This window comes from Heterocephalus glaber, unplaced genomic scaffold, assembly GCF_053883595.1.
Source record: "Heterocephalus glaber isolate CG9 unplaced genomic scaffold, H.glaber_assembly_v1.0 deba00000122, whole genome shotgun sequence".
Lineage (NCBI taxonomy): Eukaryota > Metazoa > Chordata > Mammalia > Rodentia > Bathyergidae > Heterocephalus > Heterocephalus glaber.
In genome coordinates, this window is record NW_028258138.1 from 71,929,311 (window position 1) to 71,949,239 (window position 19,929).

Below are 19,929 nucleotides of genomic sequence, written 5' to 3' on the forward strand. Positions count from 1 at the left end.
GTGGCTGCTATCAAGAAATCAACCAATAACAAATGCTGGCTGGGGTGTGGGGAGAAAGGAACCCTTCTCCATTGTTGGTGGGAGTGTAGACTGGTGGAACCACTGTGGAAGTCAGTGTGGAGACACCTCAAAGAACTAGGGCTGGAGGTCCCATTTGCCCCAGCCATTCCCCTGCTGGGTATTTTCCCAAAAGAATTAAAAGATTTAGACCACAGAAATATATGTGTACCCATGTTTACAGCGGCACAGTTTGTAAAAACTAAAATTTGGAAACAGCCCAAGTGCCCATCAACTGGAAACTGGATAAAGAAGATGTGGTTTTTTAATAAAATGGAGTACTACTCAGCCATTAAGAATGAGAAACTAGAGTCATTTATAGCTAAATGGATGCATACTGAGGCGATACTCTTAAGTGAAATAAATAAAACACACATGTGTAAATACCAAATAGTTTCTCTAATGTGAGAAACTGAGAGTGGAAATAAGGATTAATAACTAATAACTGATACTTTGAAATAGGAAAAGGTCCAAAGGGGTAGAGGTGGTGGGAGGAAATGGGGAAAGGAAAGAATGGAAAGGAAAAATTATGAGAAAAGAAAAAAAGTAGGAAACAAAGTATGTAAATAGGGAAGGTTGGAGGGATGAAGGGTGCACAGGTCATGGGGAAAAAATATGAACGAAGATACAACTTCTACAGTTACATGTACCCAATGATAAATGTAAACATATTGTAAACCTCAAATGTACCAATAAACGAATTTAAGCAAAAAAAAAAAAAAAGAAAGAAAAAAGAACCACCATGAAGAGAAAAACATGCAATCTGTCTTCCATCTAGGGCATTCTTAAAAATAACATGTGTGGGGGGAAGGAGAAAATATATTTCAGTTTTTTTCTCCAGGTCATGGAATGAATGATATTTTCTGGATTGTTTTGCCACCTGAAAATACTGACTTATCTGTTGTGTAGGTGAGGCCGGACTGTGTTGAATCCTTCCCTATAGAAAATCAGAGAACATAATGGGTATGCAGTGTCCAGCATCCTCATTTCCCCTGTGCCCAGGTTTCATCTTCTTTCCTTCCTAACTATCCTTCTCTCTGATTTGCCTGTCCTTATGCCCATGCATGGTAGAGAAAAAAACATGTCCTTATGCCATGAAAATATAAGAGTCCTCAGATTCTGTGCTAGCTGTCTGCGTCCTGGGGAAGAGGCTGTAGTACCTGTCACACAGGCTTCACTTACCAAAGAAGACACAAAGCATCCTCAATGCCTATCAAGTGTGGAAGAGCCGGATAGCAAGGAGTCAGAGGCAGCAAATTAAGGGTGGAAGAACTTCGACCAAGGTGCACAGCAGGGCAGGTTTGTAGTCAGCTCTCTCCACTACCTCTCTGAAGACTGGTGGTCCTGGTCAGAGTCTGGCTGTCAGAGCATGAAGGCACTAATGGGAGGGAGAAAGAAGGGAAGGAAAGAGGCAGAAAGGAATTAAGGTGTGTAATGTACATGTACCAAATTGACACAGAGAATGTAAACATTGTGTATTGCTAACATAAACAAATAAGTGAATGATGAATGAGTGAATGAATGAATGAATGAAAAAGGAGACCCTGGCTTTGGGAATGGACAGGAAATAACATCTCTAGGTATAGGAATTCGAAATCAAGGCTTGCCCAAGAAACAAGCCTTGCAGTGAAGGTACTCGGGAGAAGGAGAGCAGGAAGGATATACAAGTCCTTCTGGTGTGGCCAAGCCCAGCTCAAGGAACACGAGCTAAGAGAGAAGCGCCTGGGACCACAGCGTTCCCTACTAGGTGCACTCAAAGGACTTCACCCATCTCTTCAACCAGGTTACTCAAAGAGCTCTCATGTCCTTTCCTTGGGTCCTTGAAAGCTGCAGTAAGTTCACTAATCACATGGACCCCGATGGCTTCAGAATAACTGTCATTACTCTGTTGGAGGTCTCTTTCTCTCTTCCTCATGGAAGAGAAAATTATATTATTATATAAATATAAATTATAAATTATGAATCAATTTATATTTATAAATCATATTATAAATTATATTATTATATTCTACATATAATACATACTTATGAGTAGGATATTACCTACTGTCATGAGTAGTATTACATACACAATATAAATGACTTTACTCCAGACAATTTCAAAGACGCTTGGAGGTGCTCTCTACAACAGAAGGTGTGTAAGTGGGAGACTCATGTCTGTCTCATGGGAAGTCACCACCCCAGAGCTCACTCAATCTTTTAGGTGCTGTTCTAAGTCACCTGCATTCTCTCCATCCAATCACGTCTTCTGGCTGGGAATCTGACCTCCCTATTGGCTACCTCAGCTCCTTCAACTGCCTTCTGTGTGATGTCATCCAACTGCCAACTTACCATTGGCTGGGGAAATGTTCTGAATTTCTGTGGAGTAGTCTGAAGGGACCTCTGGGTCGTAGTTAAGTGGACGGTGTGACCAGTGCTCTTCCCACTGAATACTTGTTCACTTTGGCTTCAGCCACCCAGATATCCATCCTTCATTACCCTCTCGTCCTTTGTATCTCCAATTGCTGTTACCCCTTCTCTGACCATGTCAGGTAAGGACAGTTAAGTTCAGAGGGCTTCGACATTACACATTCCCTCCTCTCCCAAATCAGTTTGCTAGTGGGGACCAAATACTCGGGAGACTGGAGGAAGGTCTTGAACTGGAAATCTACAGACTTAATTTCATTTATGGCTTGAATCTTTAGTAAGGATAGGACTTTGGGTAGATGATTTACTCTTTTTTTTTTTTTTTGGTACCGGGGGTCAGACTGGAGTCCTAGGGTTTGCGCAGCAGGCAGAGAAACCGCTGAGCTAATTTCCGGTCCTGATTTACTCTTAAATAAAAGTGTTTCCTCAAGTGCTCCCTGAGGATGACCAACTGCCTATGCTTTGTTCCCTTTCTATTCTAATAGAGTCTTAAAGGTCATAGGTAGGAACTGAAACTCTAATCCAAGACATATTAAGTGTGTTTGTTTCAACAGAAAATGAGAAAAAAAAAACTAAGTGGGGTAGAAAACTGCCACTATTTTATCACTGGCAGTCTCCCTACACTAGTATTTCCACTTTTACTGTGATGATATTCAAAATGAACTATTCTTATATTCCAGAGATTTCTGTCTGAACTGGGTGAAAACACAAACAGGGAGACACTAAGATCAAAGGGCTGGGCTATACCCAGGATGATGCTGGAGGAGAAGGACAGTTGGGAGGGTTTCCATGAAGCAGAGGCCAACAGAAAGTGCCTGGAATTGGAGGGAGAAGGAGAGGAAAACATGCAAAATTAAAGGGGAGAAAAAATAACAAAAAGAAAAGAGATGGAGGGCATGGGGACATTCTCCAGAAAGGAAGGTGACAGTGTGTGGGCTAGAATCTTGGAGACCACCAAAGGCTTCAAGGGACCACGGAAAGAACAGAGTGCAATCTCTTAAGACAAGGGCAGAACAAGGTGGGCTTGCCCAATGCTGCCTTTAATGGTGTAAGAAGGAAACTAAGGCTAGCTTAGGGTTTCCCTTGGAGAATGTACCTTATCAGAAATGTCATGGTCTGATTGCTTTGTTCCTCTGGCTTATACCAACATAGATGCCACTTGATAATACTTTAATGTGAGCATTCCGGTTGTTTCACACACAGTTCTTCCTATATACATGCTAAAAGCTCATCATCCAGAGGGCCAGGGAAACAATTTTCAGCTTCTATTTCAGATTGATTTTTAAACTAAATAGATTTTTTTTTTGGTACCAGGGATTGAACTCAGGACCTTGTGCTTGCAAGGTAGACACGGTGCCACTGAGCTAAATCCCTGTTCCTAAACTAAACAGATTTATTAAATGATGTTTCTTACCCCTTGAGTATCCAAAAATCCACTCCTTTTGCATGCTTGTGAGTTTCAGGTCAAGAGTGCTTGTCATCTTTATGAAAGTTTTCTTCCTAAAACAGAATGCATATTTGCTATCAGCATCTTCATTAATATTCATATTCATGAACAGTTTTTGACACCCAAGAAACCAATGAAATACCTGCTCACATATCAGAAAAAATGTCAAGCCCCATATCTCTCATTCCATACTTACAGAAAATAATTTTGTGAGCTCCTGTGAGATTTCCTACATTTTAAAGAATTATTTTAGTTTCTGTTCTCCTGGCTATATGGGAGGCTGAGGCAGGAAGGCCATAAGTAAAAGCCCAGCCTGGGCAAATTAGTGAGACTCTATATCAACACAAAAAACCAAACAACAACAACAACAAAAAAAAAAAACAAAGAAAGAAAAGAAAAAAACCAGTATCATTTTCTTTGTATTCTAGCAGTGATAGATTTGTTACCTTGTACGAGTGAAATACTTTCTGGTTTGTTGAAGATGTTTATTTAGTAGACTGTGAGGAGAAATGAAAACTTTTATGCTTCTCTTTCCATGTGTCTTTCCCTAGCTTGTTATGTGATAATATCAAGTGGCAAATCTGTCTCATGGGATGAACATCTGTTGCTTGGTGGGTGACAGTCAAGACAAAAGTGAATGAGAACAATAATGGAATTCCTTTATACTTGTTTGCACTCCATGCTGTGTGGGATTTCTTCTCTTTCTTTCCTTCTTTCTTTCTTTCATTTTTTTTGGCCTTGTTTCATTTTTTGTTTATTTTTGAGATGAGGTCTCCACAGGTTGACTAATTTGGTCTCCAAATTGAATTCTGAGCTGATCAATCCTCCTGCCTCAGCCTCCTGGGTTTTGGTGCTACAGACACATACCGCTATTCCCCGCTTCACACCAGGTTTGGAATATATAAGTTATGACTTACTAGATGCTCACATTTGTTTCCTTTTGAGGCTTGTTCCCCATTTTTCACTGAAATGGTTTACCTGCCCACATGTATTCAGGAGAACTACATTCAAAATCACCATCTATTGGGGGCTGCCTTTGGTTTATCCTGTTCCCTACAATAGAGTAAATCATGTTTATTTTCCTAATGTTGCAGGCCTAACAGCACTTTCTTTCTCTATAAATTCAGTATCCTTTTATGCTTGCTAAACAAACTAGTAAATGAACAGCCTGGGATTCTTGCACCTCATTTTTTATTATATTCCATATGTTCCTTTTCAGTCTGTGGTGCTATATGTTCTTCCTTTTACTTCTACATTTCCAGCACCTCTTCTATCTCCATCTAGGTGTATCACATGTAATATGTCCCTTTCATGCATGGGTGAACTGTCACTGTGCTTATTTGCATCCCCTCTTTGTAGATGAGTAACTTGCAGGTCAGAAAGTTTAAAGAACATTTTTCTTCCCAAAATCACTTCTTGAGAAACTAACGCTCAGTAGTCATGGTGACTTAGGATCAGAAGCTAGGCTTGAGAAGGGAAAGAATGACTCTTGCAATTTACCAATCACCGTGGGTTACAAATGACCCCTGGGAGACAGCGAGGGTCCTACACAAGCACAATGAGACATGAAAGATAACAATGGCAAGAGTTACACTGTCTTGTAGGAAGTGAGAAGCAAAGATATGCAGGTGAAAAGTTCATTTCCTGCTGGTTTCTGGCCTGTGCCCAGCACACAAAGTCCTGAGAAAGGGAAGTCATGCTCTGTAACCGAGTCCCAGTAGTGCACCTTGGGAGGGCTTGAACAAGTCAATGGGCCTCTCCTGTCTCAGTCTCCCCACTCACAACTGATAAGGTTACAGTTCTCTAAGGACCTTCTAGGTCTGAAAGGCTCCAAATCCACCACCCGGGGTCATGAGTCAGTGTGAAGGCAGGCTGAAGGGCAGCACAGGGTGCACAGAGCACACATGGGTAGGATACATTGGATCTCCACTGACCCAAGAGGGAGGTAGGCAGCTCATGGAAAGAGTTCCAAAGTGTTCCAGTTATTAAGGAACATCTGAAAGTAATTCCTGGTGGCTCACTAAATATTGGCATCACAAGCATCCTGATTACAAGGACTTTAGGATAGATAATATTGGTGATCAAAAAGAGTGAGAATTTGTCGGTCTCACCCATGTTTTCATGGTTCTCTTGTTTCCTACAGAAAATTTCCAAATCCCACCATCCATGGGAACCTCCAGTCCTCTGGAGCTATCACCTTTTGACATGAGCATGGCTGCTCCCGTAACATCAAATGCTCCAGCCCTCACTTCAGCATGGCTGCTGCCCTCCACTTCTGTCAACTACTTCCAGCCAGTCATAGCCGGTTCCTACACTTATCAGCACTGTAGTGAAAGTAAGTTTTCAGGGGCTGCTGGCCAGAGGCAGATGTCCTCTTTGGCTGCGTCCTATCCAGATATTTGGCAGTGGGATGGTATGCCAGGGTCTGGAAGCAGGCATCCACCATTGGAGACCTTTACGATGTCTGTCACTAACCAGAGCACAACAGTTGTCTCCTCATCTATGCCTGCCCATGCCAATACCATCATCCCCATTTATCCATCCATAGCTGCCAGCCTGGTTCAGCCAACACTGTCACCATACATTCCGAACAAAGGACAGGGTTACCACCACTACAATCAAAGTGCAATGGGGCCTCTGGTATCTGCAGAGCTTGGAGGACTGCAGCCATATGAGTTTCTGTCACACACAGGCAGTGGGGCAGCTGCCCCTCAGCCAGAGATAGTAATGGTGTTGAAGGAGATTCAGCATACCAATGTCATAACATCAGCTTCTCCTGCCATCTGCTATTCTGGATCTGTGCAAGCCAACATGAAAACAAGTTTCCAAGGCGGGTACTGAGAGCAGAAGCAAAAGGGATCAGGGTGCCACTGTGCAGAAGGGATGAACCACAAAAAAAAAAAAAAAAGAAGGGATGAATCTCTTACTGAGTACAGGTAAGCACAGAGATAGGCAGAATTTCAGGCCTGAGATGGGCTCTGCTTCCAGACTCTGTAAGGAGGGAATGCACGACACTGTAGTGGCCATCCCTGCTGCACAAGAGCAGCCCAGGAGGCCACTGAGGCAGGCCACACTTCTCAGAGCTCTTGAGGATGAGTTCCCCTTTAGCAGCCCTCCATAAGCAATTCCCTTTGGTCTTCTATTGCTGTGGTCCCTTGGGAAGACACTTCCAAGTTTAAGGTGGTGAGGACAGTTTCATTTCCCTCATTTTCAGCAAGATGGAATACCTTGTATTTCAGAGATCCTGTCCAAAGCTTGTGCCTCAGTACCTGTCCTGCTGACATTTTGCATAAGTAAGACTTTATCTCTCCTAGTCCAAGGCAAGAAGTGTACTTATACCAGCTAGAGAGGAGAGTACTGAGTGTATCTGAGAGTAGGAAGCTACACTTGAACAGCTCTATCTGTGAGAGTGCACATATGTGGGCACTTGTACTTCTGCGTGTGTGTGTGTGTGCGTGCATGTGCATGTGTGTGTAGAGGGTATATAGTGTACAGGGCCTTGTGCATAGTAGACAATACTCTACCACTGTACCAAAATATATCCTGAAATAAAAATCACTTTGTTTCCTTTGACTAAGAACAATCCTAGGACCTAAAAAGAAAGCCATAAAAAGAAAGACATCAGGTGATAAGCAGGAAGAACAGTTACCTCCTAGCTATAAACAAAGGTCCTGTCCATGGTCCTTAAGGAGAGGGAATGGGAAGGCCTTGCTGACTCTTGGTGGGCTCCTGAGGGCTGTGCTGGTGTGAAGGGGGAGAACTAACTTGGCAAAGACTGATTATTTCCTTGTTTCATTTGCAGTAAAGGGAATGACCCCAGAGATAGAGACATACATGGAATGGCAAGCCCTGAGCCAGGCAGGCTTTGTGTCACAACTTCCAGAAATCATGGAGTCCTGCAGCAGCAGAAGTACCCAGTTGCTTGAGGGAAGACCACCAACTGAGTCTGGGGGCATTTCAGTGGGAGCTCCAGTGCAGAATTTCACTCATTCCTTGGCCTTGGATTCAAGCTGGGAGCAACCAGAGAAGGAGAACTTAGAGCCTCTGGATGTCCACAAGATTTTTATAGGCACCCAAGATCCGCCTTTACTCTCCTTGGTGTCCCCTGACTCTCCCGATCTGCTGGCTTCCACTGAGCATCCAATCTCTGAGAATCCTGGTTCTGAAGATGCCCTCTTGGGAAAGTGCCACCTGACTCTCCAAGACCCAGGGACCCTTGACAAGGGGATTGAGTCCAGCCCGGGTTGGGCAGATATTGGGGCCCTGGTAGAGGACATTCAACTTCCCCAGGTGCTCCAGTCCTTGGAAGATCTTGATGACTCCAACCAGCTCACAACCATCGGAGCCCAAGACACTGATTCCATTCAAGACAATGAGATGCAGGAAAACTCAGCTAACACCAAGGTTCCTTCAGCTAAGGTGAGGAAGAAGAAACATCAAGCTTCTGAGGCTATCACTGGAGCTCCTGAGGCTAAACTGCAGCTCATGGACCTCAAGAGCCTGTCAGGGGAAAAAGGGTGCATTTTTAGTGCAGCAGCCAGTGACAGGGCTCCCAAGGACACGGTTGAGAAGTCCTACAGAACATCTCCAATGATGCCATCCAACAGAACCAACCAAGATGAGGGCCATGGGAAAGGGAGGACCAAGAGAGCCAAAGGCAACAATGGGAAGAAAGCTCTTGAGAATAAGCAGTCAGAGCCTAAGGTCAAAGCAGAAGAGATGCCAACAATTCCTAACAGGAAACGCAAGAGACAACAACCTGGGACTGGCCAGGAGGTATTTAAAATGCCTCACACCAGGCTAGGCACGCACTTGCTGGAATCTGTGCAGGTTTTCCACCCTTTAGGGAAGAAGTTGGATAAGAAAGGTGGAAGCTTTTCCTCCAGGGCCCTGGGAGCATCGAGTATCACCAAAGATCTCAAGATATCAACAAGCAAATCTTGGCCAGGGGGCCCATGTGAGGGGAAAATCCCTCGGGATGACGCCCAGAACCCTCACAGCACTGCTGAAGCAGAGGCTTCATCTGCATCCCTGAGTGAGCTGCCCCCACCTGGGCAAGTGAAGTTAATACCACTGTCTTTTCCCAGCCCAGAAAAGCCTCCATCCCGACCCGTTTGCCGAAGGCCACAACCTCCAGCCTCAAGGCAGCCCACTATAGCTCACCCTGTCCAACCTGCTGCCACTGACACAGCACAGCCATCCCAAACAGCTGCTGGCAACACCTCTCTGATGCATCCCATCAAACCAGCTCAGCCAGTTCTGAACAATGCCAGCCAAGCACGCCTGACCTGGAAGACCCAGCCTGGAGTTCCTCAGCCTGCGGTGTCTAAGCCTGCATCCCGGGCAACATCACCTTGCTCCTCACTCAGAAGAGTGCCTGTAGCCACTGCTCTGACCAAGCGGTGCAGTTCCCCATCTCAATGGTGCCACCCATATCTCATCGAAGACTTCAGCCGCCAGCGAATTCCCTGGAGGGAGCCCAGTGTTCCCCAACCAGTCCTGTCAACCCCGATTACAGAGGAACAGAGACCAGAGCGAGAAGCGATGAAGAGGCAGGCTCAGCTAGAGCGGGAGCTGGCTGCCAAATACACCTCCTTAGGGAAGCTGCAGTTTTTCAGGCAGAGGGGGAGAGACATGGAAATTGCTCGATACTATGGATATGTAAGATGAGAGCCAGGAACACTGTCCAGCCACTTTGGTACCAAGTGGTTCTCCACTTAGATATGCAGAGAGAAGTAGAAATTTGCTGATTCTGATGTACCACTGAAGATTATCATAACCACATCCTGGTTATTTTCATTATAATATAGCTCCTCAGCAGAGGAGCTCAGTAGGACAAATAGGAAATAAAGCCCACTTTTAAATTTTGAGGTGTGTTCACTGTGGTTTCCTTTGGTACAGGTGGGGATTAAAGCATGCATTTAAAAGAAGCAACTTCATGCTGGGTGGGAGAACATGGGCACACAGGTTAAGAACTGGGCAAGGAGAAAGAAATAAGATTTGAGTCAAAAAGGCCAAAGTAGAGAGATCACATGGGCTCAGAAGAAGAATTGAATATGGGTAAAATGACAGGAGACATTAAGTCTTGGGTCAGGGTGAAAGAATACGATTTGGACAAGGTCCGTGACAGCACAGGATGGGTGTGGGCTGAGCAGAGGAAAGGCATCACCCCTCTCGTGGAGCCTGGGTTTTGATCCAGGACACATCTCCAACACACCTGGGCCACCTCAGATTATAGCTGGGAAATGTGGCTCCCAAACCCCGGTGAAGCTACCAGGGGACTGGCTGTCCTGGGGGCAGCGAATGGTGTCATACCTGGACACATGAGTGTCAGCAGCACAAGGCCCACCTAGAACATGGCCCACAATAAAAATCACCACTTCCACAACACCCACGCGCAGGGCAGCAGAGGGGTGCCACCTCAGTTAGCTTCCAAACACGTGAGACCAGGATCACTGCGGCCCTTTTCAGGTCAGGTTCAGCAATGGTCTGGGATCTCATGGGATGCAGAGGCAAGGAGGCCTCTGTTTGGGGCCCGGCCCGGGAGGAAGACCTCATAGGGAAGTCAGTATGGAAATACCCACCTTCAGGCAGCCAACCTGGCTTTCAGGGCACAGGGTGCAGAGGTCACGGTTGGGCGAGATCAAACTTGTAAACCGGGCTGAAGATGAAGCCAAGGGTCCTGTCAGGTCCTGTTCTCCCAAAATCTGGTCAGGTACCTTGGTCTGGGTGTGCAGTCCTCAGAAGCAGGGCACAAGAAGAACCAGCTTCGGGCGTCTGCCTGGGACACGAGCAAACACAGGGACACCCTCAGGATCTCAGGACACAAGCACCAGAGGGCTTCAGGAATAGGGGCAGGGAGAAGGGATGGGGGAATGGTGGGTAAAGTGGCGGTTGGTAGGATGGAGGTGGGGGGCAGGAATGGAGTGGGGTGGGGCCATCAGGGGTGAGGGCAGAGGAGCCACACTAGGGAAATGCTAGTATTTTCAATTGTAAAAATGAGTTCTTTAGACAGATTTTTCTAAACAAAATCCCCACTTAAAAATACAATCCACTGGCATTTAGTCCACGATGGGATCTGAAGTATTTTCGTCATCCCAGGGGGAAGTCCTTGCAAAAAGGAAAGAAAAGGCTCAAATCCATGCAATTGAGAATGAAAAAGCAGCAATCACAGTAGACCCAGCAGAAATCCAGAGGATCATCAATACCTACTTCGAGAACCTGTACTCTAATAAAATGGAAAACACAGAATAGATGCAGAAAAAGCATTCGACAAAATCCAGCACCCATTCATGATAAAAATCCTACAGAAAGTTGGAATAGAAAGTCTTTATCTCAACCTGATTGAGGCTATCTATGAAAAACCAACAGCCAACATCATACTAAAAGGTCAAAAATTGAAAACTTTCATGCTAAAATCAGGAACAAGACAAGGATGCCCACTAGCACCACTCCTGTTCAATATAGTTCTGGAAACATTAGCCACAGCAACTAGAAAAGAGAAAGAAATAAAAGGAATAATGATAGGAAAAGAAGAAGTTAAACTGTCATTATTTGCTGACGATATGATACTCTACATAGAAGAACCAAGAAACTCCACCAAAAGACTTCTAGATTTAATGGACAGATTCAGTAGAGTAGCTGGATATAAGGTCAACACTCAAAAAACAATAGCCTTCTTGTACAGAAATAACAGACTCACTGAGAGAGAAATTAGGGAAAGAATTCCTTTTAAAATAGCATCCAAAAAAAATGAAATATCTAGGAATCAATCTAACAAAGGAAGCAAAAGACCTCTACAATGAAAACTATAGCACTCTGAAAAAAGTGATCAAAGAGGATACAAGAAAATGGAAAGACATCCCTTGCTCCTGGGTAGGAAGAACCAATATAGTGAAAATGGCCATACTTCCAAAATTACTATATAGATTCAATGCAATGCCAATTGAAATTCCAACAATATACTTCACAGAACTAGAGAAAACAATCCAAAAATTCATTTGGAACCAGAAGAGACCTAGAATAGCTAAAGCAATTCTAAGCAACAGAGACATGGCTGGGGGTATCACAATCCCCAACTGGAAACTATGCTACAAAGCTACTGTGATAAAATCAGCATGGTACTGGCAAAGGAACAGACCTGAGGATCAGTGGAATGGATTAGAAGATGCAGAAACAACTCCAGACAAGCTCAGCCACCTCACTTTTGACAAAGGAGCCAACCACCCTCATTGGAGGAAAGATAGCCTATTTAATAAATGGTGTTGGAAAAACTGGATTTCAACCTGCCAAAGATTGATACTAGACCCATATCTATCACCATGCACTAAACTAAGATAGAAGTGGATTAAAGATACAAATATTAAGACAAACACTAAGCTTACCAGAAGATAAGTTAGGTAGAACTCTTGAAGACATTGGCATAGGAAAAGACTTTATGAACAAAACCTCAGCATCACGGGAACTAGCAGAAAGAATCAACAACTAGGATCTCATCTTATTAAAATGCTTCTGCACTGCAAAAGAAACCACCAACAGAGCTAACAGACAACCTACAATATGGGAAAAAAATTTTAGCAGCTGTACCTCAGACAAAGGACTACTATCTAGAATATATAAAGAACTGAAAAAAGTCAGACCCCCCAAATTCAAAGACCCAATTCAAAAATGGGCATCTGAAATGAACAGACATTTCTCAGACAAAGAAGTAAAAGCAGCAAACAAATATATGAAAAAATGTTCAACATCACTGGTCATTCGAGAGATGCAGATGAAAACAACACTGAGATTTCACCTCACCCCAGAAAGAATAGCTGCTATCAAGAAATCAACAAATAACAAATGCTGGCAGGGGTGTGGGGAGAAAGGAATCCTTCTCCATTGCTGGTGGGAGTGCAGACTGGTACAACCACTGTGGAAGTCAGTATGGAAATACCTCAAAGAACTAGGACTAGAGGTCCCATTTGACCCAGCTATTCCCCTGCTGGGTATCTTCCCAACAGAATTAAAAGAATCATACCACAGTGATATATGTGCATCCATGTTCATAGCAGCGCAGTTTGTAATAGCTAAGGTTTGGAAACAGCCCAAGTGCCCATCAACTGGAAACTGGATAAAGAAAATGTGGTTTTTTTATAAAATGGAGTACTACTAAGCCATAAATAATGAAAAACTAGAGTCCTTTATAGCTAAATGGATGCATATCGAGGCCATACTCTTAAGTGAAATAAATAGGACATACGTGTAAATACCGAATAGTTTCACTGGTGTGAGAAACTGATAGTGTAAATAAGATTTACAATGAATAACTGATAATTTGAAATAGGAAAAAAGGTCCAAAGACAAAGAAGTGAAGGGAGGGGAAAGGGAAAGGAAAGGAGGGAAAGAAAAAACTATGAGAAAAGAAAAAAAATGGAAATGAAATCTATGTAAATAGGGAAGTGTGGAGGGGATGAAGGGTGCACAGGTAATGGGGAAAAAAATAAGAACCAAGATACATCATTTACAGGTACAAACACCCAATGATAAATGTAAATGAATTGTATACCTAAAGTGTACCAATAAAATGTACCAATAAAATTAATTTAAAAAAAGAAACCCATTCTCTGTTACCAATTTTCTATATTAATCATCTTTCTGTTGCTGGGACCAAATACTTATCATATACAATTTAAAAGAGAAAAGGGTTATTTTGGACCATGGTTTCAGTGTTTTAAGTCCTTAGCCAGCTGGCTCCATGGCACAAACTTTGAAACAGAAGGGTGAGTAGGCGAAAGCTACTCAACTCATAGCATTCATGAAAAATAGAACAAGGAAAGAGCACTTGAGAGAAAGAAGCACAAGACCACATATAGTCCCCAAGGCCATGCACCCAAGATCCAGCTAGAAAAATCCAGCATGGCACTTTATTAGTACCTCTCCAATTATATTGACAATCAAGATTAACCATCACACATATTAAGGATATACTGTGGCTTATCCATCTTATATAGTTAAAACTCCTTTGTCTCCCCAATCTGTATCATACTAAGAATGTCTTTCTGTTTCTGATTGTCTGCTGTCTGTCAAGATATCAAGGGTCTCAGCCTATTATATGCTACTGGACACTTGGCCATAAAGTTTTGGGACTTCTAAGCAAACTTCTAGATCCTCATCTGTCAATCTCTGTCTCCTCAGCTCAAGGAGACCCTCCTGTCTTTTGGGGTATCTCCACCTGATACTTTAGTGAAGAAAGTGTTTGTAGGATGACCTATAGCAGTCCTGGGGCTTCTCAGCTCTGTTTACTTCTCTTAGAGTTCATGTCCTTATGTTGTTTTTATTTTCCAATATTGGAAAAATTATTTTCATAGGTATTCTGCCATTTTATAATTGTTTGAGGCAGAAGAGCTACTCCTAGTTATTTCATTATGAGTAAAATTGGAAATATGTGAGAATTCATATTGAAAGTGATACATGTCTATATACATTTTTAGATGTGCTTGTGTTGTCATTTGAGTAAAAATGAGGTGTTACTGGTTTTCTACTTATAACTAAAATTTTGACTTCAAGTACTTAAAAGTGAATGTATTTGTTAATTCAATTACATGTATTAAAAAATTTAAATGACTCAGGAAAGTTATGATATAAACTTTCATCATATATAAAGAGAAAATCAAAGTGAAAGAAGAAAGATCAATACGTATGTGGGGAAAGTGAAGTTCATGACATTGGAAGAGTTAATTGTAGTAAATGTACATTTACATACATGGATATAAATGTATACAATATATACATTATATTAAATATGTACTTTATTTGTAAAAGTTTGTTATATACAGTTTTTTATACACAAGCACACACATTAAGATAATTAAAGACATGCATGAAGAGTTGAATAGTAGATATAGAGAAAATTATGAGGGAACTTGACAGTTGGATTCAAAAATTATGAATTGATACAAATTGGAGTGAGTGATTCTTGAATTAGAAAATAGTATAATGAAAGAAAATATAAGATCTGTTTTGAAGCTATATTTTAGATGAATTAGAACATGAAAACATTGGGGGTTGGAAAATTATTTGAGATGTTACTGGAATAAGAACAGAAATAAAATTTTAAGGGTGTAGAAAGAATAATAGAGATTAAAAGGAAAAACAAAGAGAACAAAAAGCAAACCAAAAACCCCACAAAACTCATGCAAAAATACTTTTGAAAAGTGGAATAAGTTTGTAATGTGTTGAAAAGCCAGGAAACATCAGAAATAGTTGATTTTCACATAAATAGGATACAAGTAAGAGTATAAATGTTTTTTGGTTTTTATCTGAGAAATTATTTCTGATTTCATTTTTCCCAGATCCCCTTTTGTTGCCAGTTCAGTGGGTCCAGGTGGTTGAGTATCAAGAGTGTTCCACCTCATTTCCCTTTGGGGTTGCTGTAGGTGATCTGGAAGTCTGGTTTTGAGACTTATTTACGTGTTTTCTCATTTTGACTGGGGCGGGGAACTGTTAGCGCCTGCAGGGATTACCTCTTCTGAGCTGGGAGAGGTGGGACAGGGGCTGGGAGCAGTGGTAGGGATGGTGGCCCAAAAGCCCTTTCCTGTGGGCTGGGAGCAGAGGGAGGGATGGTGGCCTGGAAGCCCCTACCTCTGGGCCAGGAGCAGCGGGACTCAGTACCTTGGTCTGGTGGTCTGGTGTCCTCTGGGTCTTTGTAGTGTGGAACCAGGTGGCTGCCTGTCTGCAGCGGGGTGTTTCGGCGTATTCTGCGCGACTCAGGACCTCGGTAGGGCGTGCACAGACCTGCCTGTCTGCAGCGGGCTGATTCGGCGTATTCTGCGTGACTGGGGACCTCGGTAGGGCGTGGGCAGACCTGCCTGTCTGCAGCGGGATGATTCGGCGTCTTCTGCGTGACTGGGGACCTCGGTAGGGCGTGGGCAGACCTGCCTGTCTGCAGCCAGATGATTCGGCGTCTTCCGCGCGACTCAGGACCTCGGTAAGGCGTGCACAGACCTGCCTGTCTGCAAAGCGGGGTGATTCGGCGTCTTCCGCGCGACTGGGGACCTCGGTAGGGAGTGCACAGACCTTCCCGTGTGCAGCGGGCTGATTCGGCGTATTCTGCGTGACTGGGGACCTCGGTAGGGCGTGGGCAGACCTGCCTGTCTGCAGCCCGATGATTCGGCGTCTTCCGCGAGACTCAGGACCTTTTGGTTTTTGGTTTTTAAATACTCTTTGCTGAAACTTTTAAAAATGTGTTCTCTTCTTGTGATACTATATTATACTACAACTAGTAACTGGTCAACTATAATATTGAAGTGTTTTAGAAGTTGGCAAATAAATGTTTTGTGTAATGATTGACATCACTGACATGTTATTAAAAATTTATCAATTTAGGGGCCGGGGATTTAGCTCAGTGGTTTTGCCACCTGCCTGGCAATCACAAGGTCCTGAGTTTGATCCCCAGTACCGCCCCCCCAAAAATTATCAATTTACTGTTTATATATTATACTACTACATATCAACAAAATATAATACTGAAGTCATTTAGAAATTGGTGACTTGATAAATTTTGTGTAATCATAATATTTTAATTTATACCATAAACATGTCAATGAAAGTATATCAATTTAGTATTTACATACTATTTTATTTTGAGTATCTGTACAAAATATAAAGAGTGTGATATTTGGACAATTTATATCCTTAAAACTTTTATTATGCTTATGTTTTTCTTGTTCATCTCGATAGATCTGAATTTCTTTGGGGTATTCTTTAAAATAATGAAATATTATCAAAGAATAATTATAAGATTCTACTTGCAAATTGTATAAAAACTGATATCTTCAAATGTTAGAAAGACTGACCTTTTCAGAGGGGTACAATTCTTTCCTTGGGTAAAATAAGAATATTGTAAATATTTTACAAAGTTATTTAAATATAATTATATGAAAGAGTTGTTTAGGAAGATAGTGAACAATATGTAAATAAATATAATTGAGCATATATCTCTTTTATAGCAAATTAAAGGTTTTTTGAAATTTAAAGTTCTTTTTTTATTAGTGCATACTTGCAGTACATAAAAATTATATTTATAATGATGAACTGGTACATACCAAATTAAGGCTTATCAGCAAGATTGGTAGTAGATTCAAATTTGTTTCAAGCCTGTAATCCCAGTGATCAGGAGGCTGAAGCAGGAAAATCTCTGTGAGTTTGAGGCCAGGATAGGATACATAGAAAGCCCAAGTTCAAACCTCATAGGTATGAATTTCATAGCGAAAAATTGTCTAAAAACTAACAATAAAAGGGCAAACAAAAATATTTTTTCTGCCTTTAGCAAGGTATACAATGACAAATTGAAAAATAAAAATTACATGTATTTCAGGTGTACAACATGATGTGATTAACACAAGCAAACTTATTAACAGATCCATCACCTCATATAATTACTTTTCATGTGTAGGTGTGTGGCTGTGTGATGAGAATGCACAAGATCTATTCTTTTAGCAAATTTTAACTGTAAAATATATTATTATTAGTGTATTGCATACAATGTTGCTCACTAAGTCTCTAAAGCCTATCTCATAACTGCAGCTTTTACCATTGGACCAACTTGCCCACTTCCCTGTCATCCCTCCACCCTTGATAACCACTCTTCTACCCTGCTGTTCTATGAAATCAATTTTTCTTTGGACCCTATGGGGAAGATCAGTTCTCACTGTGAGAGAACACCATTCAATCAACTAGGGATCCAGATGGAATGAAAAGATCCAGAAAGGGAGAAGTTTTGCTCTCTGTTCCAGAGCTTGGGTAAAAGCTCTCTGTCTTTTGGATTCAGAGGCTCGTGCTAATGGACCACTGAGCTCTCAGGGCTTTGGCCTTAGTCTGAGATGAATACCATCAGCTTTCTTGGCTCTAAGGATTTCAAATTTAAACTGAGTCACATTAACAACTTGCTTGTTTTCCAGCTGGCAGGTAAACTATTATGGTCCTTCTCAGCCTCTTTCACTGTGCAAGCAACTCCCCTAAGATGTCTCTTCTCTATCTATCTATGCCTCTCTCCCTCTTACTGATTCTGTCTCTTAGGAGAACACTGATACATCATATAAATGACATCATGCAATATTTGTCTTTCTGTGTCTAGCTTACTTCACTTAGCATAATGCCTTTCAGGTTCATTGTGTAAAGATGATTCATAATGATTATGAGAAGATAATTTCTTGTTAGAGTTTGAGTCAATAGGATTTTCTCATTATTTTCAACACATTATTAGCTCTTGATGAGTGACATTTTCTTCTACAAATTAGTGCTTAGTAATATTAATCAAAGACCTTATAGAGCTAAAGTCTAATGTTTGAATATTTGCCTTTATACATAAAGGTTATGTCTACATAATAAAGACAGATAATTAGGATAGTTTGAAGTCAAAGGGCAGCCCCGAACCCATGTCCTACTTTATTATCTGAATATTTTATACTAAATTACCTGTTCTACTTAATGATATAGTAGCTGTCATTTTATGCAACAAGCATATGCTAACAGCTATAAATAAATTGAATTAAGCCTGGCTATCCATATAAGATATGTAACATTAACTTTATTTTACAGTTTAAAAAAACATGTAAAGGATCTATTTTATCAGAAATAGCAAAAACATTGAAGGCTGGCCTTTTTACTCAAAAGTCTGTGTTTTAAAATACTACTACATATAGTTTCAATCAAACTAACTAATATTCGAATAGCAGATGCTTTCCTAATAGCACTTAGCAACTTTAATAACATTTTTAAATGTTTTAAATAACATATTTTTAAAATTTTAGCCACGTAGTCACCAATGGTAAGCACGCCTGCTAGGTTGTTCATTCAAACCTGGATTTCAGTGAAGCAAACTCCACTACTAGTTTTCATAAGTGAATTTTTTTCTGTAATATATTTTGAAATGTGTAAGTAGCTCTCAGTACAAAGAGGATTTAAAACAGTAAATTGTGTTAATCATTTGTTTTATGGAAGTAGTTACTATATTTAATAACGCTGGAAGTTAAATTATTTTCTAAAAGTGGCATTGTTGTGGTAACATAAGACATCCTCTCTATTAGGGTTTTTGCTTATTAAGTATTCATATCCAGCATTTCTGTACAACTATTCTCTTCTGTTTCATTCTTATTTTTCTCCAAAATGTCTTTGCATTCTTCAAAATCATGTGTTCTTTCTTATTCAAAAGTTATGTGTGTCTCTCATTTTTGTCTTTATATTCCAAGAAAAGTAACTATTTATCAACTCTTAAAATTTTTTTTTTTGTACTGGGGATTGAACTCAGGACCTTGCACTTTCCAGACAGGCTTGGCACCACTGAACTACATCCCTGGCCCCTTAAAAATTTTGTTTAAGTAAATATCAAATAATTATTTCATCAAGTAAATGAATACTTCACATGGTAAATAATTCCATAAAAATACTACCTACCAGTCAGCTGTTAAGTTAGCTGTTTATTAAATAATAGTGTTTGTTTGGGATCATAATTATATATAATATGTTTATTGCCTACAAGAAAGACATAAAAAAACACCATCTTGCCATCTTGTTTAGAATTCTGAGTTCAGGTTGCATGGAAAATTATCCTTAATTCAAGTTCTACCTGGTTGGTGGACAACTTTCCAAGTCTCTCTCTAGATAAAATAAAAACTATATGTTTGAGAAGGAATGAAGAGTATATGGGGTGTGGAAGAATGCAACATAGCTGAATAGAGGAGGAGCTACATTGGAGCTACTCAAAGAAAATCAACTAAAAACACAGGCAATTGGAAGAAAGGGAGGGGCATACATCCTGGTCCTAAAATCAATCTGAAATAAGAGACTTGCAGAGCAAACAAAAACATAGCCATAAGACTTTATAAAATGATAAACCAGCCCATAGGGCTGCTCTGGGCATGGAACAGGATCCACCATTCCCAGGAAGTTCTCCAAAAAAAGGAGAGACTGCAAATGTGTGGCAAACTCAGTCCACACAGTATAGATCTGGAACATAAGGCCCCTCGCCTATTTTGCTT

At 41.2% G+C, this 19,929-nt stretch overlaps 2 protein-coding genes across 2 annotated transcripts in view; one reads left to right on the forward strand and one right to left on the reverse strand.

Annotated features, from left to right (window-relative positions):
* LOC147830481 (uncharacterized) overlaps positions 1-18,061 on the reverse strand; it is an 86,563-nt gene extending 68,502 nt beyond the window's left edge. Inside the window, exons 1-5 of the mRNA XM_087207732.1 lie at positions 18,032-18,061; positions 15,563-16,117; positions 10,495-10,691; positions 3,878-3,963; positions 1,240-1,435 (exon numbers count right to left, since the gene is read on the reverse strand). Of these exons, the coding sequence (XP_087063858.1) occupies positions 10,596-10,691; positions 15,563-16,117; positions 18,032-18,061 (681 nt within the window). The 3' untranslated portion in view covers positions 1,240-1,435; positions 3,878-3,963; positions 10,495-10,595. The remainder of the gene's footprint in view (positions 1-1,239; positions 1,436-3,877; positions 3,964-10,494; positions 10,692-15,562; positions 16,118-18,031) is intronic.
* Positions 2,182-9,759, forward strand: LOC101720116 (uncharacterized protein C2orf78). Its single transcript, XM_087216025.1, has 3 exons — positions 2,182-2,588; positions 6,054-6,245; positions 7,713-9,759. The coding sequence occupies exons 1-3, from the start codon at positions 2,582-2,584 to the stop codon at positions 9,578-9,580; spliced, it is 2,067 nt and encodes a 688-aa protein (XP_087072151.1). The 5' UTR covers positions 2,182-2,581; the 3' UTR covers positions 9,581-9,759.
* Positions 18,062-19,929: the final 1,868 nt, after the last annotated feature.

Excerpts from the sequence above, each read along its gene's own strand:
- LOC101720116 (XM_087216025.1), top strand. Across the intron at positions 6,246-7,712 it reads TTATCAGCACTGTAGTGAAA|TAAAGGGAATGACCCCAGAG; the intron begins GTAAGTTTTCAG and ends TTTCATTTGCAG.